At 33.7% G+C, this 24503-nt stretch overlaps 1 protein-coding gene across 2 annotated transcripts in view; it reads left to right on the top strand.

Moving 5' to 3' along the window:
* Positions 1–2656: 2656 nt before the first annotated feature.
* Positions 2657–24503, top strand: part of LOC123313940 (locomotion-related protein Hikaru genki) — a 71890-nt gene continuing 50043 nt past the window's right edge. The window contains exon 1 of one of the 2 annotated variants that reach the window (XM_044899056.1): positions 2657–2893. In XM_044899056.1, the coding sequence (XP_044754991.1) occupies positions 2767–2893 (127 nt within the window). In that variant the 5' untranslated portion in view covers positions 2657–2766. The remainder of the gene's footprint in view (positions 2894–24503) is intronic. The other variant, XM_044899052.1, reaches the window with a different exon arrangement.

Here is a 24503-nt window from a genome sequence, read left to right as displayed (position 1 = left end):
GGCTTAATCAGAGTCCTAACTGAAGGAAAATGAATACGCCCAGTGGCGTCCCATTGGCACTACAGGCTACATTATTGACAAAAAAAAGCACGCCACTGACTGTTTTTGTAATTTTTGTTTTATATTGTACAACTAAAAAACAACTCTTGCTCCTTTGTGTTTTCTTCATATCTAGCTCCTTCTTCATATCGTTTTCCAAAAATATGAAAAACGAAGCCACTTGGCATATCATGAATACCCGTTTTGGAGTAGTATTATCATATCAGTAACAGTTTCACACCGTAGTTAGGAAGCACCCTGTATATACGTTCAAATAGTAACCAGAATATGAATGCATTTTATCAATAGGCTCTTTCAGAGGTTTTGTTGTAGAACCCTCAAAAAATCATTGCATACATAATTGCATTTGACAAATAATACTACACATTTCCCAGTACTAGTTTTTTATTCCTCTAGTATTATTCAGAAGTATCTAGTGGTCGACAATTTTGGTTCACCTTTCTGATTAACTCTGGAAGACGAAAATCTCAAACTTGAACTTGAACTCAAATGGCTCAAAACAGTTCATTTTTGGTTTATACAAGGTGTGTCTTTCAATCGTACAAATATTAACAGTAGATTTTTGAGATCAAAAGGAACACTTTTTTCCTATACCATTTTTTCTGATTCGGCCCTGATAAAAAGATAGAGCCATTTAAAGTTTTTATTATGAGCTGTGCCACCCCTGAAAAAACAAAATTACCTTCGGAATAACTACACTGCGCAAAAAAAATTAACGCACATTATGGAAATCTCAAATTTATTCTACAACTGAAAGTGTTCTCAATGATAATTATTTTTATCAGAATTATGCATGCATATGTTATCCACTTTCAACGGTTTTCTTCAATAAAGATGTTTTTTCCCAGCAGGAATAAAAAAAGATATTATCAGATTTTGAATGTATTGGCTCCATTCTAAAATCAGTTGTTCTCGATCAATTCTAGTGATCAATAGTTTTTCTTTCGTTTCATTTTCTACACTCGATCGCTATGCAACGCGAAACACGTAATTTGAACCAAGAGCAATGTGCCCAAGCGGTAGTTTTGCGAGAAGAAGGGTGGACATACACAAGAATTGCAGAAAGGTTTGGAGTTTCCCATACAAGTGTGTCCAGAATGTTGCAGCGATTCAGGGAGACAGGTATGAATGTCCGAAGACCAGGATAAGGTAGACCACGGGTAACAACTGGCATTCAAGAACGTTACTTGAGAGTTTCTTCGTTGAGACAACAGTTTGCAACCGCTCGCCTCCTTCAAATTCAGCTTGAGCAAACTCATGTTTTGCAAATTAGCACTCAGACAATAAGAAATCGCCTCAGAGATTATGATTTAAGGCCTCGTGTCGCGGCAAGAGACCCAGCTCTTACACAGCCTATCGAAGGGCGCGTTTAGATACCATTGTGATCGACGTTCCCTTGTATACAGACGTCCACATGAAAGATATGCTCAGTGCAATTTCCTGAATGCTACTGGTTTCGGGGGAAGATCGATTATGGTATGGAATATCTTTGACTGCTCGCACAGACCTAGTGGTCGTTGATAATGGAGCTATGAATGCTGATAAGTATATAAAGAACCTTCTTGAAGAGCATGTAGTGCCATTTGCCCCATACATTGGTGAAAATTTCATTTTTATGGACGATAATGCCAGACACCATCGTGCGCACATCGTTCAGGAGTACCTTGAAGAGGTTGAAGTCTCTCGAATGGAATGGCCGGCAAGAAGTCCAGATCTCAATCCGATTGAGCAGGTTTGGGACAACCTCAATAGAAGGCTGAGAAGTTCAGAAAATCATCCAGCTACTCTTAATGACTTAGGAATCCAACTCGGAGAAATCTGGGAAGGATTAGATCAAAACATTTTAAGATCACTCATTTTGAGTATGAACCATCGTTGCCGAGCTGTAATTAACGCAAGGGGTGGAAATACCAAGTATTAAATCACTTATCAGCATTTCAGTATTTTGAAAATTGTTCATTTCTCTTCTTTCACATAAGATTGAATTTATTTTCCATTTAATGTGTCTTGTTTCGTTCAAAACCTTCCCGAGAGAACATAAAAAATAAGTTATAAAGGCAATGTAGAGTTAACTTTTTCAGAATGTGCGTTAATTTTTTTGCGCAGTGTAGATAAATTTGTCGAATTTCACAGAAAAGGATTTGTTTTATTTGCCTAGTCCTGAAGCCACAAACCAATCATTCCAATATAAATCATTACTTTATCGAAGAACACGAAGAAGACAACACACGTAATGATTTACACTTTTTTCTAGCACAATGGAGTAAATCCTGATAATAAATAATGATTGTGAGTGTTGAATTCAAACGTTACTTTTCTGCCAGTACAATGAAACCGAAGTGAAACTTATATAGCTATTTCCGCTACCAAAATTATTATGTATAACAGTTTCTAACTACTTCCTACTTTAAAATTTTCTCCAAGTTCCCCGAAACTTTGCACTTCCCCACTTTTCCTCATATTCGAATCGATTCCGAAACAAACTTCGAACGTTTCGTGCTGAAATTTTTGCGTGCTATATGCAAAGGTTGCGAGCTTGCGCCCAACAAACCCCAACAGTTGTTATCGGACTCCCGTTATGCCTCAGACGCTGAATTTCTGAGTTGATCAGTTGTTATCAGTACGCGATCGCGAGGACTGCCTGTATCGTTGTCAGATGTATCAGGAAGTAGACTGTCTCGATGACATCACGTCCGTGTTTGACAAATGATGGTCTATGACGTTTGCCACGTGGCTCTGATGATGGTGGGATTAAGGAGAAACGTTGTTTTGGTCCTGATGTTGGGCGCCTTCTGCGTTCAAATTTTAGGCGAATTTGTCACAGACGCAGATGGTGAGTTGTGTACTCGTAGCTCTGTTCGAGGTTTTTCATTCATACATGGATGTACACAAAGATTAGAGAGTTAGATTAGAGAGTTAACTCTCTAATCTTTGGATGTACATAGATAGGTGCTCGCCAAATTGTCAATTCTCAGTGATAAAATAGAATTTTACTCATCCTAACCTATGCTGACCTTTCTTCGATTTGTGTTTCTGAGTTTTGGAGGTTTTGTTGTAGAAATTGGGTTTGGGTATACGTTGTCGAAAAACATACAGTGTGAAGGATATTATCACAATGAATGGTAGATAATATATAATGAATATTATAAGCTTATCTTTAAGAGAAGATGATTATCAACTATAAGAAGAATGAAGTGCTCTCCGGAATCGAAAAAATATATTCGAATATCATTAAAATTTTACAGCATTAACGAAATATACTTGAATGTCAGCCTAATGATTTTTCTAGTAGATAGAAACAGACTGAAGGTTTTTTCCTTCTCAATTACTTTAATCGACAATTTACATCCTTCATATCTCTTTATTCTTAGTTCAGGACTTTTTATTTATTATTATTTAGTGTTTATTTCTTCATCATTGTTTTCATGATATTAAGCTTCAATCTATAATAGTCTGTGCATAACAACATAAATCAGATTAGACAATAATTATTGTTTTAATTGTATCAAATGCTACCTGAACGAAGTTATTTGAATTTAAATTGAGATGAATCTCCATTTAACTACCTGGACCAAGATATTCAAATTTAAGTTAAAATCAATGGCCAAAAATGGGAGCTCTCTACCCTGTTAGTGTTATCAACCGATTTCGACTAATTATTATTTTCAGTGATGAAAAAAAGTAGGTTAGTAAGATCAAATCAGATTTCCTGAATTATTGGACCTTATTATATTGGTTCAAATAGCTTCTTCGAACCTTGTGTGGTCCATTTGCAGGTCTCAAAACTTGTTGAGTACATAAATCTTGTGCGGTGAAAGACTTTTTCATCGAATGTTCATAATAACAGTTGAATTGAGCCTTGATCTGGAAAAATTTCCTAAGTATTCGTTTCAACAATTGTTCCAAGAGGAACAGGATATTATTGAATCAATTGTATTCATGCGTTCTTGAGTCTTGATCTGAAAGTCCGATTGATGAAGTGTTATATGTTAAATTTCTACTTTATTATGGAAGGGAGACAAGGGCACTACAGATTTATGAAAAGAAGATGGAAGCTCTACAGTTTACTACTATGAAATGATTCTGTCTAATCCATTCATTCTGAAACAGCCTGTATATGATATTCTATAGTCTGCAAACTCACTTAAAACATACTGAACTTAAAACAAGCTAAGAGGGGATTGTTTCTTTAGATATGGGTTGCTTAAAAAGAGTCTGAACCCAGAATATTATTGTGCACACTGCACACACTTTTACCTTTACTATATTAAAAAAAATTTCATGAAAGAGACACGCATTCTGGTTGTTGTTGAATGATAGTTTCACAGAGACGAACTAAAAAAATTCGAGCCTTTTAAGCATCGCAAAAGTGAACAATTCAATTTGTAACGTGGACCTGAAAAATATATTTTGATAATTGCTTGTATAGGTGCACTCATGCTTCCATAATTTCAACTCAAAGAGGAATTGGTTGAATCAACTTTTATGTGATCAACATCAGTCGCTCAGAGTCCCTGATCGATAATATAAATTTATATAGAAGTAATTAGTTTTATTTGTATTGCGTTATATTGCCAATGATATTATCTCATATTTCATCACAAAATATTTTGTTCTTTTTACTATCTACCCGTTCTCCGAAAGACCAAAATTTGATTTTCAATAGTAGGACAAATTGTCCCTGTGCAACGGTGCAGCATGAAACTTTGTATCACGAAAAAAATACGGAATTGATATGTATAGACTGAATAATTAGTATGGATCATAAAATCGATGAAATGTATGTGTATAAAAACATATATAATCATTTTTTTCTCCTCCAATTCAAGAAAGGTTCATAATTACACATTCAATTAAACAAAATAAATCAATGTAGTAGGAGGAATTTTCTTCCTTTACTATAACTATTTCGCAATCCAATTAACAAGTTCCGATTCTGTAAAATTAGAGTTGTCCGGGGGACCTCATTATGGAAAATATTGTGAAATTTCGCGAGATATCTGCCATATATAAAGATAAAAATGAAACTGTATTATTTAGGGAATGTAAGTATTATAATTGTTTCAACAATAATATATATGTATAGTCGGTTTAAAAATACTTTCCAATAGTGGTCCACGGGACATCAGGTCAGATTTGGGCTGTTTTTCAGTAAAATTCACTTATTTTTTTGAAGAAAAAGCTCTGCTCTATACAGAATCGTAAACAGTAGAAAATTATCAGTTTTCTATAAAAATAAATTTCAAATGGAATCTATTTGGGGAATCGAAGTTATAACAGCATTAAACCAACCAATATTCTTCTGATCCCTCACGAACCAACGTAATAGAAACGAATTAAACCGAGGGCTGCCATTAGCAAACAGAATGACATCAATAACAAGGCAAGCCGACCTAATTAGAACGAATGTAGGGCTATATTCCGTAGAATTTAGCACGAAAATGCCCATTTCAGCAGTACAGTGCTGAATATAAAAAGTTGAAAGAGTTCATCGGCGTCATCGCCAGCTTTTTCATTCCAATAAGAAAAATAGATGCATTATTTTCAGTACCTTGTGACAAATTCAAACTTCCAAGCATTCTTTTTCAGATTTCACCCTTCTATTTTTCGATGTTTTGTAAGCAAAATATTTTATGGCTAGACTTCCTTTCCTAGAGTATATAGGATACCTACCAAACACATACAAATTGTAGAGGGCCTTTATAGATTGTAACTCGTCAATTTTGAAATTCTTTGATATTTAGTTCAAGTCCCGTAAAAAAACTTTAGCACCACGAAATAATTCAAAACGATGAAAATGCAGAGAAATCAATTTTTACGGCTAAAGATAGGTTAGAGCATAAACTTAAGATAAGCCCGCTAAACTTAGGTTTATTATCGAGGATCGGCTAAAGTTCTATAAAATTTTCATCTGCGTCAGGGCATTTCATCTTTAGCCGGCTAAGGTGCACATTACCCAAGACGGAACGGCTAAAAATGTATTCGATGGACACGCGGACATGTGATGTGTCATGAATGGTCGGATAGGAGAGGACGAACGCACAAGGCCACTTTTTTCTTTGAATTTTTAGAATTGAAATATGCAAAAGAGCATCTAATGTATCATCTAATGTAAGGGTTGTATTACATAACGCCCATGGGTTTTCAATTTAACATTTAACAATTTATATTCATGTGTTTAGGAGATTAATGCTCTTCAAATCGAGCCTAATTTGTGAAAAACCATAATATGACCCCACAAGTAAATGAGATATTATACATAGAAACTTTTTTCTGTGAACAAAAGTATATTTTCCCTACCATTCAATAATTGGGTTTATGGAAAAATTACGAAATAGTTTCTAACGTTGCAATTTCTTTCCAACTAATTCTTTCGCAAAAAAGAACAAAAAAAGCCATGAACATGAACATAGTTGAAAACACTTTCTCTAGCTGATTTTGTTAAAAATTTCTTCCCGAGTCATTGAACATACGGGTTCCACAATACGGCCTGTCGCCACTCTTGATGAATCATCCCGGGGGATACAAGTGCATTCATATTCATCGTAAAGCTTATCAGCCAAATAGTCCGGTTAACAAACAAAATTATATTTTCCCAGAATTTGACCTTCGGTATTTTGATGAAGAGATTCGCGGCATCATTCTTGTCTTCATTATCTCCTTTTGCTCATTCAATTCCCCACAAATTATGAATAATAACAAGATGAAAAATAATCATTAACACTACAGTTTTCCCTCACACTCAAAATAGCATGTCTCGAATTTTGTCATCAAGCGTTTAGATTTTTAGATTCGTCAATAAGAATTCGTCGAGACACAGTTGAAACAAATATATGTTCATTCTTCAATTTCTCAACTGCTTGACAGAATTGTTTTCTGCTATTAAAAAATGTTAAATTCATACAAAAATGGGATGTGGATACACTTAAGTTTAGCCGGCTTAAGATAGAAGAAACAGGCACATGTTGTAACATCCATTTGACTGACCGCAGCATTTTATTGTATATTATGACTAGCTGACCCGGCAAACGTTGTTTTGCCATATAAATAATTTCCTTTTGTATGTTGTATTATGTATGTATCATAAAAAAATAGAAATTAAAAATTTTGTCTAAAAAATAAAATAAAAAATTTAGGGGTGGACTACCCCTAACATTTAGGGGGATGAAAAATAGATGTTGGCCGATTCTCATAGATACCGGATAAGCACAAAAAATTTCATCAAAATCGGTCAAGCCGTTTCGGAGGAGTATGGCAACGAAAACTGTGACACGAGAATTTTATATATTAGATTGTAATCACCTGAGAAAAAACCAAGCTTAATAAATTCGGAGACTTTTTTGGCTCCGCCTCTCCGTCTATTAGAGAAAAACGCTAATAAAAAACCCTTTCCCCCCGTGAGTGTAGTGGATTGTAAGAGATGAAACTGTTTACAAAATAAGCTGAAATATTTCATAATGAAGAGCATCTCGCACTGCAAAAATTGATGCTTTCCTGGAAGAAAATGAAAATCCAGGGAGTCTTTTCCAAGTTATGAGAAAATTTTATCTGAAATAAAGAAACGAAAGCAGAAAAATGTGAGATAATAAATTAAATTTTACATATCAAATTCACCCAAAATTCACAACCCAATTGAAAAAAGATTTGGAAACTGCCTGAATAGCTCTAAGACCATCCTGGAATTTATAAATCGGATAATGATTAATCAAATGATTTATGGTTTATTCTGGTTCCCCACATTCACAACTAGGGCTTTCAACATAATTCCACCTGAAGCATACTATAGGTCCTTTCTTTTGCATAAAAAGTGTAGCACCTTTTTGCACTCGATTTGATTACCACTGTAGAGGAATTGTAGTTTATCTACACATAGTCAAAAGGAGATATAGATAAACTATACCTCCTCTACACTGGTGTAAATTCAATCAGCAAACGAATACTGAAATCGAGCGTAGAAAAGTGCTACACTTTTTATGCAAACGAGAAGACCTTATTGCAACGTCCGTGACCTGTTCTTTTATACGATTCAAAATACACAAAAATTTTCTGGGAAGATCAAAACCAGGAACTCTATTCGAGGGATCACTAACTAATTCTTTGTTGAAAATAGTGCACGTATTCCATTCGGAATGCCAAATGTCCTTGTCACCCACTTCATCCAGTTTTCTCATTATGATATTTATGATATTACGTACCATAAAAATACCAAAAATTAAAAGAACCCAACTCTTGAAACTAAGTTGGACGCTATCTAATGAATATTTGAACGTTTCGTAAATTAGAAGTATGTATTCCCCATATTTCCTCGTTTAATGCGCCGTTTTCTAGTAATTTGAGGTCCCAAAATTAAAAAGTATCTCTGAAATTTTAAAAATTGGGTTCTTTTAGGCTGAATACAACTTTGTTTAAAAGATGCACAGATATGTAGTGTCATACATTTAGCTTGTTATTCTGAAGGGAATCTTGTTTCTTCAGGGATGGCATAGATCATTATGGAAACTTAAAATGGCTATTTATTTTTATTAAGGCCGAATCGGAAAAAATGCTACAGGAAGAAAATGTCCGTCTTGACCTCAAGAATCTACTGTTGAAATATTTGTACGAGTCAAAGACTCACCCTGTATGACTCGACACCTCAAAAAATTGTCCGACACTATACCAGGAAATATTTCTAAATAATTCAAAAGCTCAACTGTCTGCGACGCGAATTTAAGTGATAACACGAAATTGCTACCCCTCAAGCGAAAGCTGAAAAAAAGTTCGACTCATTAAAGGGAAGATCGCATCTATATGATTTCCTGCGTTCGTCGCCGATAAAAAAACAGCAGCTTTACGTTTCCGCTGTTGACTACCCGGGCATGGTCCAGTTTTTCCGGTTTCCGGTCCAATTTTCTTCACAATTTTTTCATTTGGGAATATGAAGAGTTGGCGTTTTTAAGTATACTTCATTCAAATTTATTTTAGCAGTCGGTTGGCCATGAAATAATTTTCTCAAGTTTTCGTAACTAGAACGAAGTTAGGTTGGCACTCATGAAATTTCGTTAATATCGCCGTTGCCATAACTAATATCAATTTTTATTACGAGAATGCCCAAAGTGATTGAAAAAAGAGACAGGGTTTCAGGAAGTGCTATTTAGAATTCAGGTCCGCTCATTTAAATAATTATACCCTGATATTCTAAAATCCACAATACGTCAGACGGTCAGACGGTAGCGAACATATTCAATGTAAGAGAATTTATATACTGTTTCATCTGAATCTAAACGACATATATTTCAGCTGGATATTTTCACAATCAGAATGATTGTGAATGAAGAGGATGACAAAGAATTTTCTTCTATTGAGAGACCCAAAGAAGTGGTGGCATTTGAGAATTTTATGTTTGAGTGAATTAATGCGAAAAGTTTACTACAGGATTTTCGATAAATGTCATCGGAGAATAAGTTCCCTCTAAAATGGATTTTTCTATTTTTCATTTGACTTGTCCTTTACAATGTAAATGTCTTAAGGTACTAATAAATACCTATAATTATTATTATTACATCAATGTATTAAGATGAATAGCCACAAATACGCGCAAGTTGCCCTGTTACTTGTTTATTCATGTGAAATTTTTATTCAAAGGTGAAGTTCATCTTAACTTGAAACTTCCTTCAATTCCTTTTACTTATATTAATGCAAGATGATTTTTGTTGAAGAATTCAACATTGTTGTAATTATCTGTTTATTCCATTCCACTGCATCATATGCATTTCATCTTCGGATTAATATTTTTGAAATCTACAAATGATGTAAGCCAAAGAAAATAACGAACATTAACTCTCCTCAAGCTAGTGCATATTATGATATTATACTGATCTCTTGTATTTTCCATGCAAATAACTGGATTTGGTATGACTTCAATCAGTTTGTATAAACTTCAATTATGTTCGTCACATATTTTCCGAAGAGATTCGACATTGTGATAAAATACGTAATAACAGAAACTTTTACGTAGAACGTGCAACATAGCGTTGATTTAAAACCCAAAAATGTTTTGACAAGCTTCATAACCCCACATTTTCGTACTATACAGAGTGAAATGTGTCAAATTTCCATGGCCAACCGACTGCTAAAATAAAAGTGAATGAAGTATAGTTCTATAGATTTTTTCAATGCTTTTGTTACTCGCGTAAGCTATTTTTTGTCATTGATATATTACACTTCGAAGATGTATGGAAGTTATCTCGAGAATTGTGAGTTTGTGGTAAATTTCCTCAGGCAAAATTCATTTATGCAAATTGAATCAACCTCAGTTGAGGCATTTCAGGAACGGACTGATATAGCATGTATAGAATTTCTGGAATTCCAACCTGAACATATAGGTGTCTGATACAGTGTAATAGGTTCCTATTTCCAATTTGATGTGGAACAAAATTCCATTGGAAATTCAAAATATTTCGAATCCTTTCAGATGTAGAATTGATTTATTGAACTAAAAACAGAATAACATGATATTCACAAGGGTGTTTTCAGACACTACACGTGGAGGAAAATTGCTGATATGATCGCCCCCTGAGATTTATTTCCGTTGGCGCTCATGGTTTTACGCAATTCATTTGACGAATTTGAACGGAAAAACAACGGATATCAAAGTTATTTATTGCATTGTCAACGTTCGCAAGTTTAATGGGCTTATGCAACATAATTTATTCTCCACGATTCAGAGTTTTCCTCATTTCCTGCTGTCGAAATTCGCAAACGGCTATACGTTTTCCACGCAACTATTCAATTGTATTTTCACTTCAGAGCGAAACTGATGTTAATTCACGGGTAGAATACCTTCGAGAAATAATAATGGTTGCATACTGGGGGCTGGTCTAAAATCAAATCTATACTTCATTCACTTTTATTTTAGCAGTCGGTTGGCCATGGAAATTTGACACATTTCACTCTGTATAGTACGAAAATGTGGGGTTATGAAGCTTGTCAAAACATTTTTGGGTTTTAAATCAACGCTATGTTGCCCGTTCTACGTAAAAGTTTCTGTTATTACGTAGTTTATCACAATGTCGAATCTCTTCGGAAAATATGTGACGAACATAATTGAAGTTTATACAAACTGATTGAAGGCATACCAAATCCAGTTATTTGTTAATGTTCGTTATCTTCTTTGGCTAACATCATTTGTAGATTTCAAAAATATTAACCCGAAGATGAAATGCATATGATGCAGTGGTTGAGAATGGGTATCTCCCGAAGGAATTAACAGATAACAAGAATGTTAAATTCTTCGACAAAAATCATCTTGCATTAATATGAGTAAAAGGAATTTAAGTTAAGATGAACTTCACCTTTGAACATAAATTTGAAAAATTTCACATGAATAATCAATTAACAGGACAACTGGCGCGTATTTGTGGCTATTCATCTTGATACATTGATACAATTATAATAATTAGGTATTTATTGGTACCTTAAGACATTTACAATGTATAGGACAAATCAAATGAAAAATAGAAAAATCCATTTTAGGAAACTTATTCTCCTATGACATTTATCGAAAATCCTATAGTAAACTTTTCGCATTAATTCACTCAAACATAAAATTCTCAAATGCCACCACGTTTTTGGGTCTTCCAATAGAAGGAAATTCTTCGTCATCCTCTTCATTCACAATCTCTCTGATTGTGGAAATATTGAGCTGAAATATAAGTCGTTCAGATTCAGATGAAACATTATATAAATTCTCTTACATTGAATAATGTTCGCTACCGTCTGACGTATTGTGGATTTTAGAATATCAGGGTATAACTATTTGAATGAGCGGACCTGACTTCTAAATAGCACTTCCTGAAACCCTGTCTCTTTTTTCAATCACTTTCGGCATTTTCGTAATAAAAATTTATATTAGTTGTGGCAATGGCGTTATGACATTAACGACATTTCATGAGTGCCAACCTAACTTCGTTCTAGTTACAAAAACTTGAGAAAATTATTTCATGGCCAACCGACTGCTAAAATAAATTTGAATGAAGTATAGATAATCTAAGAAAACAACAGCTTGCGATCTCTTCGCAAGACGAATTTTCTTTATTTCTCTCACTTTTTCCAAGATGGCGGCGGGATGATGGGGGGTTAAGAAGTAAAATGCAGACTTCCTTGGAGATACTTCTCTCCAACAGACAAGCTCCCATAGAAATCGGTTGCAGACAGATAGACAGAAATTTTAAGAACAGTTTATTAGGTTCAAATAACCGAAAACTAAAAAGAGGCAGATATTCGAAAATTATAGACAGTAGAATTGTATCATTGGTATAAAATAATTAAGAGTACAAAAGCAAATTGGAGAATGCGCTTCAATGGACAAGTTCCGAAACGTTTGCCAACCTTGTAAATATTCGACTACACTCTTATAATGGAAATTATATTTGTGCCTAAAGCAACCGAACTTTAAGCATTTTACAATCCTTGGAATGTCGCCCGCTCTCAAATCCAAGGGATATGAAGGATAATTTCAAGGAGATATAGGAATATCTCCTTGGGATAATTTATATTGTATTTTCAAGGTAAGTTTTGAAATTATTCAGACGTTTTTTTCGTGTTTCGTGCATTATATTTATGGTTTCATCCATATACTAATAATTTATTCATTATTAGAATATGATTTCATCACAGAACACATTAGTAGTTTAGGCGTTCTGTGATGAAACATAGTCAATAACTAAATGACGTAGATCTACGATAAATTATTTATCAGTCTATCGATGAAACCATAAGTATAATGCAGGAAACACGAAAAAAACCTGAATAATGTAACCTTGAGAATACTTGCAACCGAAAGGAACACATAATTTTTCCGCCGACCTCTTCATAATAGCACTGTTTAACGTACACGGAATTAGCCGTTAATGAACCCTTTTAATGGCTAATTTCCTATTATTGTTATGGGCATTATTGTCATGGGCAATCGAACATAGAAGTGTTTAGCAGCTACCCAAATAATTCTTTTATTTGTATGTCGCATTGATTTTCGTAGTAGCTAGCGGGTGAATTGAGAAGAGATGAATTGTGGAGGTTGCTGAAAAATAATTATGGTTAGAGAGTAATCAATATATCTATGTACTACAACTCCAGCTTCCACCAGCTCCACACATTCTTCACCAGATATTTTATATTATAGAAAATTTAATAAAGTGTCAAATTGGACTAGGTGTCGGTAGAAAATTTTTGCAATCAAGAATTCACATTCAATTCAAAATGTGGTCGAAAAATCTTGTAATCAACTCGTTTATTAATTGAGCGATTAATGATCTCGAACTCTAACGTGCTCCCTTCAATCGCACGTTAAAATATCTCAATCATTAATCGCTGTCATTAATAACCTAGTTGATTAAATAACTATTAAAAAAATACGCTTCCATTGTAAGAGTGTAGACGAATAATAACAAGGTTGACAAATGTCAAACGTTTCTGAACTCGTCCATTGTCTTGATTTTTATTAACTTCGTTTATAACTCAAAAGTAAAATGTGTTCTTTTCAAAACACCGTTCGTTGTTAATTTATGTTTAATTCGGGTTTTTTTCAATTCATGAAAAGTATGCCTTCGAATTCGAATATCAGAAAAATGTTATGTGCTCTGTGGCTGAATGTTCTTTTCACGTGAATTATTTCTGCTGTGACATTATAATTTATTGTCGTTCAACTTTAACATTCTGTATGTTTTTTCCACAGCAAAAGCTTTTCAAGGCATATTTGTTCCTATAGCTATATTTCTATCCTTAGTGTCCCAATAGTTATGAATCAACATGTTTATTACCAATGAATGCTAACTAACAATATTTCCTCAAAAATGATGCGAATAACGAACCCTGGAAAATGAGAATGAGAATTCAATTTATTGAAGGCTCCAAAACGCAAGATCCCTATTGGTTAAATCATATTATTAGTTGTTTAGGCCACAGCTGCTTCACTCTTCACTTTGCGATTTATTCAGTTTTCAGTAGGGCTTTTCACTTATTTGGAAGCTAATGATTCAAGAATATTATGAAAAAAATATAATTTGACAGTTTCAGCAAGCCGAAACAATAAAAATTGGCTGTATAGGTCACAAAAATGAGTTTTTTTGAATTATCTCCTCTCCTGGGCTTCAAATTGTTTTCGCATTCATTATAATAGTTGTAGGGCATGACATTTTCTACAAATTTTGTCCGAAGGAATTTTTTCTACGTTTGAACGTTTTTGAGATATTTGGCGATGAAGACTGGTTTTATACATTGACCTTGGCCTTAAGCATGACTGGCTAAGCTTCTCCCCCTTATCGCCCTCTAACTCGGAAACGGTTAAGAGTATGTAATATTACTTCAGACGAAAGTATGGAATTTTATTATCTACTACTTTCATAATTACATTACATTAATACAGACACGATTAGAGGTACGGGAAGGGAGATATTTGAAAAAAAATTCCCTGTTGTCATCTTCAAACTGTCAGATTAAGAAAACCTGACTGATTGGTGACAGATTAATGGATTAACACGTCTGCAACACCGAGATTAACCATTTATATGAAAATCTGACACGCTCGAGTATGTACAAGTAACGACTTTTTTGTATTTTCAAAGGACCGCTGTGACCTTGCGTCACGTCCGAATTATCAGTCTCTTGAAATGTAGCTTCCTTTGGGTCCAATCAACATATCCTCTGAAAATCTGCCACGCTCGAAAAAATTTTTTTTACCATTTTCAAATCTTTCCTACGGCCAGCCCCATCACGCAAACTGTCAGATTAAAATGAATTCATTATCAGAGACACGTAGGCAGTACACTGAGAAAAATCTTGAGGTTACAATGTGAAATTACCCACATATTAGCTGGACAGGTTACAGTTACACGGTTGGATTATTTTTTTCACAACTAATATCTGGATGTTTCTACAAGGGTGTTGCGAAATTTCATGAAAAATGTAAAACTATCATGTATATTTACAGTGAATATGAAATTTACAGAAAATATGTGTTAATTCTCTGTGATATCACAAGGGTTGTAATATTCACCTGAAAAATTACAACTGCAATGCAATATTACAATAAATTTGCGAATTTCAACATGAAACGGTAATTTCACAACATTATTGTGATCTAAATTTTTTTGAATCACAATAATTTTGTGAATTATCACATGAAAATGTGATTTCACAACGTTATTTCACAAAGTTATTGTGATTTGAGAATTTTTCTTGTGAATTTGCGAAGAAAAAAATGTTGTGTTGTAGAATTACAATGCAGAACCCTTTTAATTTTTAAATTCCTTCACAAATGTGCTTATACAATGTGTTATTATGGCGGTTGTGAAATTACCACGAAAAAATATAATTGTACAACATGATATAGCGGCACAATTTCCTTCAAGGATAGAACACTTTTTATTTACATGTCTACAGCAAGAGAAAAATCTTACGCGAAATTGTTGAAATTTATTATGGTCAAAATATTTCTCTCGAATATGAAAACAGAATAAAAAAAATAGATCAATCGGTTTCCATTAGAGCGTTCCAAAGATGCCGCTTGAAATTTAATAAACAACTGATGATCTTACGGCCAAAATTCTTTTTCCGATCTACGAAGAGTCTCATCTGAAGCTGACTTTTCAGAAGCTCATCTAGTGGCAGCTCCAGGAGCTTTCCGGTGTAGATCGGTGAAGGAAAGAATTTTTTTGTTGTTATAACTATTATGTGCATGTCTAGGAGTTTGTGTACAGGATTTTTTTTTTAATGCTTCCTCCCCTCCTCATTTTGGACTGCTGCCTTATATTGATCTGTGTCCACACACCCCAATGCCTGTACCTCTTTCTAATTTTGATCCATCAGTACAACATAGAGTCCATACAGATAACTTTTTGTCTAATTTATTCATCGCATTGAGACAGTCCACAATGACGTTTTTTGTAGAAATTTTTTTCTCGACTTGTTCTTTATATGAATAAATTTCTGGAGATATAAATAAAATATATTTTATTCTATTCTTTGTATAATTCATATAGGAGATTAAAGGTTCCTGCATTCCTCCTCAACCATAATCGAAAAACAAATTCTGTCACTTGGTCAGAAAATATTTTGAGTAGGTACCTACTGCTGACAAAACTCGTAAGTCTGGGTATTTTTGTAAAATATCTATTTTAAAAATGTGTTAAACACATTCATAGCTTGAGCGTAATATTACAATATGATTGCAAATATCAAGTCATTTTCCACCTATGCGGTACGTGACGTCGCTCGGCTGGATCCGAATTCACAGCTTCAATGGAATTTCATAATGCAATTGTAAAATCACAACTTTTATCTCCTTCTAGATTCATTCCGTGGCCAATCAAAACCTTTCCTGCAACTGGCACCTGCTCGTTGCCCAATCCCATATCCTATCGTAGATACTAACTAACTTACCCCATAACCCAATTCATTCTGGAATGATCCACTGTGTCTTCAAGAACTCTGAAGTGCGAAGAGTTATACATGGTTCAATTTTTTGTTTAATATGATTTAGTTCTTTCAAGTTCTAAGTATTTCTGCCTTCCAAGTTCCTTCAAGGTTTCAAGTGTGTGACAAAAGAAATATATACTGGAATACTGGTAAGTAGATAGTTCACATTTTTTGAAAGCGATGATTATTTTTTCGATTTGTGGTTTTCCTTTGGCAGATACTAATGAAAAAAATTGAACACCGCATGCATACAACTTATTATTCATTTATTCTGTATCGAAATATTGCCTATTGGATTCCTACTTATTTAATTTTTTTTTTCAGGAATAAACCACCGATACGAATTCTTTATGGAAAAACGATATGTGTTTACAACCTATATATTCAGGGAGGCCCTCAATTTAATCTATGAAGATGTTCCGAAGGATGCATTTCAAAATTCATCCGGATTCTGGAAGTAAGTCAAGCACGACAAAAGCAAGTTTTATAGAAAACAAATTCATAAATTTATCTATTCCAGAAGATTGTGTCTTTTTTGTTGGAAAAAGACTAGGTATACTTTGTTTTTGAATTTTAATTTTATACTCTTATGATATGAACCGCTAAATAAGCGCATACTTATATCAATATTTTCAGAAGCTGATATTTCACAGTTGAATGCTTCACAATTATGTTGATTTTTTTTAATATTTTGAAAAAATTGTTTAATCATTTTAGATAATATTTGTGGTTGTTGTTTTTGTTTGATGTAATGTTTCATATTGTTTTTTATATTGAAGATTATATTAATTTCATGTTGTGGTTGTTTTTTAACTGATATAATGTTTCATATCTGTTGTTTTCCATATTGATGACTATATTTTATGTTGTAGTTGTTATTTTTAATTAATTTAATGTTTTTTTTTCCATATTGATGTATATTTTAGGCAGTGATTGTGCCAAATTTAGTTCTGTACAACTACTTTGATCAATTACAAAATAAAGACAATTATCCAGTAATTTTCATGGTTATTTCACGAAGTAATTTTAAAAGGGTGTGGGGTATTTCTACAATGAATTCTGGAATTTTAACAAATACTTGAAATTTACAATTAAATTCTGTGAATCTGCTCTGTTTATTCACAACATTATAGTATTTTACGGTCTAATTGATGCTAAATTTCACGATGTATTTTCGCGAGAACAAGAGGTGATTCTACAATGAATCCTGTAATTTTCCAAAATTTTTTAATTTTACAATTTATTTCTGTAAAAATCCTTTGTGAATTCACAGAATAAATGTAATTTTACAGTTGATACCATAAAATTCCATTGTGATTTCACAATGAGTATTCACAGGTTTAGTTTCTAGAAAAATCATTAGAAAAAATTTCATGTGAAATCACAACCAACTTGTGATTTATATTTTCTGTGATTTTACAAGGTTTTCGTTTCAAAATATTCCTTGTGAAATTCCAGTGATTATCGTTGGTCACAAATAACCCAAGATTTTCACTGTAATTTCACTATTTCGTTCTCTCAGTGTACCTATCTTAATCTTACACGCTCGAGTATGTGCACCTGACGATTTTTTTCTACATCTTTGAGAACCTGCAGACGCTTTCCCCACCGCTGAAAGTGCATACATCATAGAACCTTTTTTCTTTCTACCATCTAATCTTCAAAATCCACTTGGTCTCGACGACGGTCGAGTAAATCCCGATTTAGCTATTTAGCATCGTCTGCTTCCCAACTACAGCAATCTACGATTGGTTTCGTCATGAAATGAGTTGACTTCGACGTAAAAGTCGTCCGTTCGATTTCTGATAATGTTATGATTCATTTTCATTATAAATTCCGAAGTTAATCTCCAGTGGATCATTGATAAGATCTAGACAGTTGAGAATTCTAAAGGAAACCCATAGCCAAACTTCCATTTTCCGACATAGAAGAGGTAATGATGCCGAAACCCAATTCCTCCGTAATGAAAGGAGCCCACTGAAAAGTTGAAGTCAGATGAAACTTTCTCTAGATGCCACGACGTTTGGAAGGTACGTTTCGCAGCTATTCAACTGTAATCATTCACACTTCTGCAATCAACCATTGGCCTTTATTGTGTTTTGTTTCGCCTGACGCATTCTGAACAGAGAAATCTGAAGATCGGAGTGAAACAATTCTCCCGCTGTGTGTGAGGAAACTTTTGAGTAATTAGGGTTGTTGTTTTCGCGAAACTTTTACGCCTGTCCATCCATCAGGAATTCCATTACGCTGACTAAATAACGTATGTGATAAACTCTGTACACTCTGAAAGTTATGCCTGTTTCTCGCATGATGCTTCATTGGACTGGGAAATTGAGAGAAATTTAATTGTTTGTAGGTATTTTGGAAGTTAAATGTCATTGGAACAGCAGTAGTTATGAAACCTTGTGCAGAAGATAAGAAAATTAATGAAAATGTTTCAGAGGAAAAAATCCACATAGTGATATAATAAATTATAACTTCAGAATTCAATCATATCTATATCATAATTTGATATAGAGCATTTCTCAAAGTGCACTTAATATTAAACAAATCCCGACGAAAATGAATTGTTAAGGGAGCTCAAAGAATTACCGGTAGATTCGGTTGACTTGGGACAATTACCCCCCCTTGCAGATTTCTTTGTTTCTTACCATTTATGAGTGAAGGGACAAACTTATAAGATTGTGTAGCGTCTATTCGTTTAGTTTAATAATTAATTTCTGTTGAGTTTGCCGTGACCAGAGCGTTTGAATTGACAGGAAAAATTAACGAATTCAAGAGAGTAAAACCGCGTTTTTTATGGCCCTTTTACTTTCTAGTGTCCTGTACTTGGGATTCACTTTGTGCATATGTAATTTTTTTCTGGATACGTGGGATATTGGGATATTAGATATGTCATGAAAGAAGGTTGTTTACAAATCAAACGGCAACATGGATCTCATTCATTTATTTTTTTTTTTTCATAGGGTGACTTGGGACAATGCCGAATAGATACAAGCGGCGCATTGGCAGCAGGAAATATGCTGATTTTTCGCAGGATATTATTATTTACGTTATTTCCACAAAGAAATCACCAAAGAATGAAAGAAATCAAAGTTCCCTTTTTTTGCTTAGTTTTTCTACATTTGAGTTGCAATATATTTACTTTCGCCTCAATAGGGGTTTATCATTCAATTACCTTACCGAATTTCAACTACAATCACAAATTCCAATTTTTCAAAACTACACACCGTCCCAAGTCACCTATTTCATTTGAGAGTTGAGGAATCGATGGATTTTAACTTGTGTCCCAAGTATATTTTTTTTTTTTGAAAATTTATATCCGAATTCCGAAGCATGGTATATCCTAATCAATAGTCTCTGAGTCATTTAGCATATTTGAACCTCTTTTTCACATGAAAATAGGTCACCGTTTTTTAAATTTGACGACGACGAGTAGAATTTCAAAATCGTCCCAAGTCACCCGAATCTACGGTATACTTTTGATCTGAAATTTCTCTAGATTCAGAAACTGAACAACATTAGTTTAACTAGACTAGAACAAGGACTTATTTTTAAACATAACCCGAGTTTTGCTATCACAAAGCATCTTCAGGTGGGTGGAAGTAGTGCCTAAATAATTCATCCTAGGGAAAATTATGTACTTAATTGAGTTTCTAGTTTCATTATGGGTTTTTATCAAATATCGGCCACATCTATCCGATATATGAAATTTTTCTGAACTCCCTACATATCAAAATGCATATTGTTGTGATAATTTACAAAATGAGACAGTCCAGATGCATAGAATGCAGATGAAGTGGCCGTTATTCAGATCTGTTCTTTTCCATCAGAGACCAGACATAGGGTAATTAATTACATTCCATCTTGTGGAAATTTGAAAATATTTTTATTAATACTTCGGAGTTTTCTCATAAAATGGAGAAAGACTTTCGAACTTACAAAAGAAATCACCTTCTGTCGAACAAAGTTAGTCAGGAGGTTTTCATTATGCTCAAAAATAAAATAAAAACATCAGGATGCTCTTGATAGATAGTTGAATTCCAGTTTGTGCATTCTAAACGTCGAAAAAGAACACTATACAGGACGTGGGCAAAATTTGTGATACCTGAACTACAACTTTTTCAATCCTACGAGATAGAGGACAATTCATGGCACATTACGGTTGTCTTTTTTCGAGAAACTAATAATGCCATCAACTGCATTGCTCTATCTTCTTTTGTTTTCGAGTTATAGGTCAAAATTAAAATTTCAACTTTGGTCTTTATCTCCGTTTCTGTTCAAGCTAGGATGTTGAAATGATTGCATCATACAGATACTTTTTTTATAGCAATTCTGTGGCGTAGTATGATTTTTCCAACATGTATATATTGCTGAGCTATATCAGTTGTGTTTTTTCTTATGAAAACAGTAGTTTTAAATGACTTAGAAAGACCGAGGGCGATGTATTATATATTTCTGAAACGGTAATAAAATGACTTAGAAAGAATCGCCAGAAAAAACACAACTTTATGTTTTAGCTCAGCAAATAAACCTTTAGGAAAAAATCATAGTACACCACTAGATTGCTATCAAAAAAGTGTCTGTATACTGTTTTCATTTCAACATCCTAGCACAAACAGAAACGGAGATAACGACCAAAGAGGAAATAGCCCAAATTTTGGCCTAATCAAAATTAGATGAAAAAATTTAATACCCAAGTGAGCCCTGTTATGATATTTGAAATTTACTATAGGTTGAAATTAAACTTATGTTTTATGTTTGATACATAGGGTGAGTCTTTAACAGTATATTTACTGTATACTGTCGTTTTCGAGTAATTTGATGTTAAAAAATAAAAAATATCTGGGATACTCAGAAAATTGGGTATTTTGGCTGAATGCAATTCTTTTTAAAAGATCCACAGATGTGTAGTATCGAAGATTTAGCTGGTTATTCTGAAGGATATTTTATTCTTCCAGGGGTGGCACAGCTCATTAAGAAAACCCCTTTTTATCAGGACCAAATCGGAAAAAATGGTATGAGAAAAAATTGGTTCTTTTGACCTCAAGAATCTACTGTTAAAATATTTGTACAAGTCGAAGACTCACCCTGTATAGTCACGAACGTGAGCGCTTCCGGATATCTGCGTATATTCTCCAGTGTGCAGACAAGAACAGCATACAGTTCAGCCTGCAACATGGAACAATCCTGTCCTAAGGGTATGGACAGGTTGAAACTGGAAAACATGCAACTACGCCAGTGTTCATCGAACTCACGTATATAATTAAATAATATTGAATTTGATGTGGCTGAAACTTGATGAAAATCCATAATTAAACCACGAACTGAATTACATTATTTTCATCAGGTTGAGCTATTTGATCACTATGAATACACGTACCCGCGTTTCCCAGTCCCAGTACTCAATTCAGTTTATAGTAGAATGAAATAACACAGCCACATTACAAGTTTGAAGGTAAAGATCATCCTCAAGGGTGACCTAAGTTACAGAAGTTGAAATAGTTTTAGAGGATTACACTCGGTCATGAACAAAGCTCCGTATTTGCATATAAATCAGAAATAGTCAACCTCATCAAGTTGCCAGCAATTTATGCGATTCTCGTTGAAAATACATATGAAGTGTCTTGTGCCGAATGAGTAATAGAGCCATTATTTTGTCGGGTGAAAATATTTGATACACATAATGAATAAAATCTGGCAGTCTATCCTCTGGGGGGAAAAAGTAGAGGAACATGTTTGACTTTGAATTTTCTGATTGGTTCACTGATCTATTATTATTATTTTCATACTGATAACATTTTGGAAGTGCCTGAATCAAATTATTCCAGGGGTGCACAATTTTTTTTATCTAGTCTAGAGCAACTGCTCGTTGTACATTTTACTATGGAGTAAAACATGAAAGTTCAAAGCCGACTAAGGCCCGGTACTTTCACTTGCGAATAAATAAATTTATTCGCATTTATTAAGTCTTATTCGTAAGATTAGTAAAAATCCAGTCTTTTCACTTTCAGATAGTGTTATTCATCGAATAAATCTGTCATTGAAACTTAATTAGAAGAGTTTATTTGTCATAGATCGAATGTCGGTACGTCATTATTCGTTGAATAAAATTTATTCGAAGGTGAAAGTACCGGGCCTGAGATATTTAATGAATTTCTTCTGGATTCTCTCAATCCTTTCTATACAGCATGTATTTGAAGGTGATGCTTTTTTTCAACAGAAGGTAGAACTAGTCAAAACGAAGCTTTTCACCAAAAATCACCTATACAAAACTTTCAAAATGACAAACTTGAAAAAAAAATTGAAAATGATTACTGAAATAGATCCTTATACAACCCTAGACCGTTTTTTAGCTGTATTATCGCAAAACAGTGGGAAGACACTTATCTCCCACTCAAAAAAATTGGAATTGCCTGTAAAATGAAATCCTGTTACATAAAAACTACTTTTGTAACAGAAACTGGAAACATACTGTCGACCTAACATTTCGATTCCTGTCAAACTGCAGTATGTTGTGTGAACAGGAAGAAATGAAGGGTTTGCAGGAACTTAAACTTTGGTATTCTCTATAATGGATTCCTGTTATAGGGAAACATTATTTTGTTGATGCAGCTAGACTGAAATGTGATCATTACAGGAACTGTTGTAATAACAAAGCGTTCTGCTTTTGCGCTACACTTTTGTTAGAGAAACTGGAAACATACTGTCGACCTAACATTTCGATTCCTGTTAAACTGGATTGAGTATGTCGTGTGAACAGGAAGAAATGTACGGTTTGCAGGAACCAAAGCTTTGGTATTCGCTAGAATGGATTCCTGTTATAGGGAAATAATATTTTGGATATCGATTGAAATTTATTCTGGGAGGATTCTGCATTTCTTCATAAACTTTTTAGGGTTTTCACTACCAATCTCTGAAACAAAATCAATTAAAAATGAAATCAACGATTTGCTCCTGCGTAAATTTTTGCACTAATTTGTCAGGAGCAAATTAACTAGAAAAAATTGTTGCCTGACAATGAACTGAAAATAAATAACGTTGATCTTCTGAATTGTGGCTTTTGTTTGACATTAATTGTCAATACATAGAAACAGAGACTGCATAGAAACGTTGATTCATTTAATTTCAAAATTAAATTTTACTTATAATAGTAATGAATATTTTATAAAAAATATCTTATTTTTATTTTTGCCCGATTGAATATTTTTCATTACCCATGAAAAATATGCTACATTCAATAAAATGACAACAAATTCCAGGAAATTAAACAGAAAGTACGTTGAATGGTAGAGGAAAGTCCTGGTTCATATAACAATAATTTCCTTTCAAATTCAAAAGAACGAACTGTCATAAAAGAAGTTTTACATTATGAAGCATAACTACATATTCCAGTGTAGCCTGAGCTTTCATTTGCATTCACAGGAATATTTTGTTGTATAAAACGAATAATACTGTGAATTCAGTTCAGTAGGTACGTTTGAATTTACAAGAATTAATTCCTGTACTTTGTAAAAGAATGAATTCCTGTATCTGCAAAAATTGATTTCCATTGTAACAGGAACTGTTCATCCTACAGGAATTGAGGTTTGAGGTACTGTTAACGTTTATTGAACATAACAGGAAATTACTTCTGTGCCTATTTATATTAGAATTTCCTGTTCTCTTTACTGTATTTTTGTAATGGTTACAGGATTATTTTTTTGAGTGCCTGATTCGGCCATGTGGTTTCTTTTAGTATATTGGCTCATTCGATATTTACGTGGTAATGAAAATGGAAAGTTAGGATTGCCGAATTGTTCTCATAATCTTTTAGTACCTTACACGAGTTTATGAAATGGCACATTTCGATACCAACTGACAGAAGAGACTTAGGACTCAAGTGTAAAAAATAGAATCATACTTCAAAATTCGTCTAAATTATTCACGAATTTTTTCACAATGGGCATTACAATCTTCTTGTTCGAACATTCCAACATTCGTCGTAA

This window comes from Coccinella septempunctata, chromosome 1 (genome assembly GCF_907165205.1).
Source record: "Coccinella septempunctata chromosome 1, icCocSept1.1, whole genome shotgun sequence".
Classification (NCBI taxonomy): domain Eukaryota; kingdom Metazoa; phylum Arthropoda; class Insecta; order Coleoptera; family Coccinellidae; genus Coccinella; species Coccinella septempunctata.
The sequence above is the reverse complement of the archived record's forward strand: the minus strand, read 5'-3'. Positions and strand labels throughout refer to the sequence as shown.